At 38.1% G+C, this 5,146-nt stretch overlaps 2 protein-coding genes across 2 annotated transcripts; one reads left to right on the forward strand and one right to left on the reverse strand.

Annotated features, from left to right (window-relative positions):
* Window positions 1-250: 250 nt before the first annotated feature.
* Window positions 251-1,791, forward strand: LOC106322793. The gene is made up of 2 exons (XM_013760928.1): window positions 251-387; window positions 772-1,791. The coding sequence occupies exon 2, from the start codon at window positions 844-846 to the stop codon at window positions 1,594-1,596; it is 753 nt and encodes a 250-aa protein (XP_013616382.1). The 5' UTR covers window positions 251-387; window positions 772-843; the 3' UTR covers window positions 1,597-1,791.
* Window positions 1,792-2,018: 227 nt separating this feature from the next.
* Window positions 2,019-4,044, reverse strand: LOC106326116 (nucleolar protein 56-like). Its single transcript, XM_013764139.1, has 8 exons — window positions 3,840-4,044; window positions 3,554-3,768; window positions 3,321-3,478; window positions 3,037-3,227; window positions 2,697-2,949; window positions 2,385-2,533; window positions 2,195-2,293; window positions 2,019-2,089 (listed from the first exon to the last, which is right to left on the reverse strand). Exons 1-8 carry the CDS (start codon window positions 4,042-4,044, stop codon window positions 2,019-2,021), a joined length of 1,341 nt encoding a protein of 446 aa, XP_013619593.1.
* Between the last annotated feature and the right edge of the window lie 1,102 nt (window positions 4,045-5,146).

The following is a 5,146-nucleotide window of genomic DNA, read 5'->3' on the forward strand; positions in this document are numbered from 1 at the left end:
GCTCCTCTTGGCCGCGACTGAGCCTTGTCTTGGTCTTGGTTATGGGCCATCCAGTTAATAATTTATAACATATTTGAAGTTATAGAGTTTCTTTTGGATATACTCTCAGTGAATTATAGTTTTTTTAGCGTAATTGGACCTAATTTCTCTGAATAATATGTTTATAAAAAAAATGTATTAGTAGTCTTGATGAATTATCTAATATTTTCTATCAAAACTGATGTTTGAAAATATTTAAATAATCATTCTTCGGATGAAAACGGAGAAACGTTGTCGTTTTCATCATCTTCTTCAACGTCCGAAACAAAAAAAGCTCACTTGCAAATTCCAGAGAAAGAGAGAAAGCTCGAGACTTTCGGCGGCGCAGAACCTCGTCGGAGAGAATCGGTACGATCTTTAACTTTATCGATGTCTATTGATTGCTGTCCTTTCAATTACTTTTATCATTTGCGTCTCATCATCGTGTGACCTAGACGATCTTGTTCGATTCCTACGCTTAGCTGATTAGTGGGTTTTGATTTATAGGGTTAACGGATGTATTGGGTTCTCGCCTATTCAACGTTTGAATCTGAAAACAGTTTATATTTAGCTCAAAATATGAATAAAGGATCAAGCTTTTAGAGATCTTATACAAAGTCAAACACTTTGAATGTGATAACGTTTCTTAGAGCATAAAAATCGAATCTTTCTATTTAGAGTTTGCGTTATCACATCTCACTATCTCAGATAGACATTGATTCTGTTCTGTGTATTGTTTATGCACACTTTCAGTACCATGTGAGCTCCATGAAGGTGGGAGTTAGTAGAATCTGTTTTGGCTTGTTCTGTTGAAGAAGACATTCAATGTTATCCATCCCTGATACCAGAATGTGGAACCTAGCTTCGAGCTATCTCACAGGACCGAAACACGAAACAAGAAGACCAGTACATACTCATGTGGAATGTTCTGATGATGATGAGTCATCTGTAGGCAGCAGAGAGGAAGGTCTGGAGTGTCCCATTTGCTGGGAATCATTCAACATCGTCGAAAACGTTCCTTACGTGCTATGGTGCGGCCACACGATGTGCAAGAACTGCATCTTGGGACTTCAGTGGGCTATAGTGAAGCTACCTACGCACCCGGTTCAGCTCCCTTTCTTCATCTCATGCCCATGGTGCAACAAACTCTCCTTCCGTCTTGTCTTTAAAGGAGCTCTTAGATTCCCTCACAAGAACTACTTTGTGCTTTGGATGGTCGAGAGGATGAATGGCGAGAGACGGAATTCGCCAGGGAGAGATCAAACAGATGGAAACAATGATTGTACAAGGGTGCCTCCTCCTCCGTGTCTCCACCACCGTCATCATCGTACTCAGTCTGTTCCGAGGGACAACATACAGACTTCACTGAGGAAGTCTTTGGTTTTCTTTGTGCAATTGACGGCAAAGTTCCCACTGGTTGTCATGTTCCTGCTGATAATACTCTATGCAATACCGACCTGTGCAGCTATTTTGGCGATGTACATTCTAGTCACTCTCTTGCTGGCTCTACCGTCGTTTCTCATCCTCTACTTTGCGTATCCTTGTCTTGACTGGCTCGTCAGGGAGATTGTCACATGAGCTTTCTGGTTTTACAAGTTAGTCCTAAAGACTGGTCCATCCTCCTTGTAGGTATAATGATTTTGGAATCATCTGTCTTTCTTATCTATGTAGGAAGATATAATAGTATTGTGATATTTGAGGATCCTGCCCTGTGATTGTTTGAGAATAAGATTTGTGTTGAAAAAAACTTTATGGTGTTAATGAATTTACTGAAGTGAAACAATGAACATAAAAACTTTGCTATTAGCAGTCTTTGGGCCTCAACATCCGAAAATAATTAAATTACAATTGAAATGAAATATCTAGAATTTAGAAAAACAAAGTTCTTCATCATCTTTTATATTTTGATGAAAATAACGTGATGCAATCAGCTAACAACATCCATATTATAATTTTTGTATGTCTTGATCAAAATTAATGAAAATGTAGCATGTGCTATATCATTCATCATCATCAGCTGCTGCTTCTTCTTCGTCTATTTCCTCTCCAGAGGCATCAACTATCTCTTCATCTGAAACAAGCCAATGAGAAACTAAGTACACACACACACATCAAACAAACCAAACCGCCAAGCTCTAGTTCACAAAGAGAACAAGAACAGGCGAGAGAGCAATACCTTCTAAAACCTCTTCCATTGCATAGACATTATGTAAAGAGTCTAGCCTTTCCTCTACTTGTCCACGAAGTTTCTCACCAAAATCTGCACTGCTACTATCTGCAAAAATAAGAGATGTTATGTATATATAATCTATGCAACAACAAGTTACATCAAAATCTTACAAAAGGACACTTCAAACAATCATTACCACCAAAATAGTCAACCCTGGCAGCAATAGAACACTTGCCAGCTAGACAACGAGCCATACGTCCCTTGTTTCTAGCAGATGCTCTACCAATGAATGAAGAGTGGAATATCAGACCGTGCTTTGGTGTCTTTCCACCTGTTCTCAACGCCCTGAGAATTTTATTCACAACACAGTTAATAAAAGGACTGCAGCAGAACAGTAGAAAACAAAAGGCATGGTCTTTGAAAATCAGTGTTCTAAAAATCGGCATATAAAAAAAAAAATCTCATATAAAGCGGCCTAGCGATTTCATGAACATTATTAAAAATGCACCTGAAAAGAGCCCTCTCTGCTCCAAGAATCTGTAGAGTTGAAGATGGGTGCTTTGCAAGATTTATAAGACTCCCCGCGTGTGAAATCAACCTGGCTGCAACCGTCTCACCAATCAATGCAGCCAAGTTTGGAGCAACGTCCTTCACCTTAACAACAAGGTAGTCATACAGCTTCTTTCTGTAATCGGTTAGGTCTATAACTCCCTGAGCAAAGGTCTGGGCATGTAACAAATCTAGCGGTGATAAGTCCAGGCCTTTAAGACACACAAACATTGTTTTTTTTTCAGAACAAACATAACCATGTTTTATTCATTGTAATTACATTTGTATAGATCTATTACCCATAGATGCTTGTCCAGCCTCAACAACCTCTCTTGCTTTATCTTCATCCCCACCAAGGACTTCAGTAAGCACTGGAACATGCTCTTCAGACAACTTTGACTTGTCCTCTATAATCTTTGAAGCTTGTGCATACATGTAATTGTCATTAACTATCTTGTCTAGCTCAGGGAAGTGCGGTGAGTACCACTCTCTGACAAGATCATTATAAAAAAACTACTTAGCTTAATCAAAATTTCCTAAACTTAGAGAATAACAAGCAAGCAAGCAAACAATCAAAACAAACCTGGTTCTCATAGCATAGGAGTTGATATCTTTATCAAGCGTGTCAAGCAAGGAAATAGTTTGAATAACCATATGATCCTCTCTGTTCACATTGTACTTGACCTTTGCTCTACTGTAGCTATGAGCTAATCCATGTTGAGCTTTCTCAAGACCACCAGGCTACATAGAAGAAGAATGTGTTTCCGTAAGAAACATATACAGAAAGAATGAAAAAATAATCAATCAGATCATCACCTTGAAGTCATTGATGAAACTATCAAAGTGCTGACGAACGCCTCTAAGAAGCTCTTGGACAAACTCATTGCTCTGACAAGGAATCTTAGTAGCCTCAAATATGGAAGAACCGAGTCTTGGCTCAGATACTCCTAAGCTAAACTTGGGCTCTACGCCTTCTTCCACTTTAGGGAAATTTAGGTCAAGAAAGCTTCTAAGTTCCTCACTCATAAACCCTACAAAAGAGATGTAAGTTACTTGTTTTCTTGATTTACAAGCAAAAGAAAGACAAGAATGGTTTGTCTACCTTCAGAGACGGCGTTGATTTGGTTTAGAGCATCTTGTGCAGTCTGCCAAGGGTGAAAAGCAGTTAGCTTGACGACCTGACGGAACTGAGCAAGGTCGGAAACTGAGCTTTGAACAGCCTCAACGTTCTGACCGATCTCATTGAGGCCATGCACGTCGAACAGGGCGTAGCCGGAGGATGATTCGTAGAGAACATACATCGCCATTGGAATTGTGTAGAATGAGAAACTTAGACCTAACTCTCTTTGAAAAGAATCAAATATATACCCTAAACCCTAGCCGACTTTGGTCCAACATTAATTTCACTAGAGCTGTTCCCGGGCTACGCCCGGGTAATTTCCATAAAATTGTTAAAATAAAATATTATATTAGATTAATATATTTTTATCTAAATTATGATTAATATAAAACAGTGTTTGGATTAAAATAATCACTGAATGTAAGAAGAAAAGAAAAAGTATTATAGATGGTTATTGGTATTTATTGAAATAATGGTTTCATTGACGTAGGAAGCGGTAATGTAAATATTAAATATTTAAGTGTTAACAAAATATAAAACAATTCCATTATGAATATAAGACAACCATTATAATGATTGGTTCTTATTTGTATAAAATATATATGCATAGAAACCTTAGAAAAGAATGAAACCGAAGAATTAAAACAGAAACAATTGAAACAATACTATAACTTATTAACCAAGCGTATAAGCACACGTCAAAATAATCATCGAAACCCTAGCTTAAAATTCTCGGAAACATAGATCTAAAAACTGGAAACTATTTTTGGAGAATCGACGCACAAAATGAGAATGAGAATGAAACCTTAGAAAAAATGAAACCGAAGAATTAAAACAGAAACAATTGAAACAATACTATAACTTATTAACCAAGCGTATAAGCACACGTCAAAATAATCATCGAAACCCTAGCTTAAAATTCTCGGAAACATAGATCTAAAAACTGGAAACTATTTTTGGAGAATCGACGCACCTGTTCGTCAATGAGGAGCATTTCGAGGCCAATCAGTGTCTTCTTGACCGGGTTTCGAGCCTCCCAGAAATGAATGAGCCGGAAGCGAAGCTGAGTCTCGTGTGGACCTAGAGAGACATCCTTGAAGAACATGACTTGTTCATCAGGGTCGGAGGAGACATGAGACTTCCTATTTCGTTTCATCGCCATGGATCGAGATTTGAGTGGTTGTAGGGTTTTGGATAATAGAGAAGATTAGTATATAAAGGAGGATGAAAAGGGGGAGGTGAAACGAAATCATTAAGGAGGTATATTGATTGTATAGAAGTGGATCGAT

Source organism: Brassica oleracea, chromosome C2 (assembly GCF_000695525.1).
Source record: "Brassica oleracea var. oleracea cultivar TO1000 chromosome C2, BOL, whole genome shotgun sequence".
NCBI classification, from domain to species: domain Eukaryota; kingdom Viridiplantae; phylum Streptophyta; class Magnoliopsida; order Brassicales; family Brassicaceae; genus Brassica; species Brassica oleracea.

What these genes read in the sequence shown, in the direction of transcription:
- LOC106326116 (XM_013764139.1), bottom strand. Translation starts at nt 4,044, where the DNA reads ATGGCGATGTATGTTCTCTACGAATCATCCTCCGGCTACGCCCTGTTC. An exon ending in TCCTATGCTATGAGAACCAG is followed by an intron (nt 3,228 to 3,320) that starts GTTTGTTTTGAT and finishes TGATCTTGTCAG; the next exon opens with AGAGTGGTACTCACCGCACT. An exon ending in CAGGGTTGACTATTTTGGTG is followed by an intron (nt 2,294 to 2,384) that starts GTAATGATTGTT and finishes TTATTTTTGCAG; the next exon opens with ATAGTAGCAGTGCAGATTTT.
- LOC106322793 (XM_013760928.1), top strand. Translation starts at nt 844, where the DNA reads ATGTTATCCATCCCTGATACCAGAATGTGGAACCTAGCTTCGAGCTAT.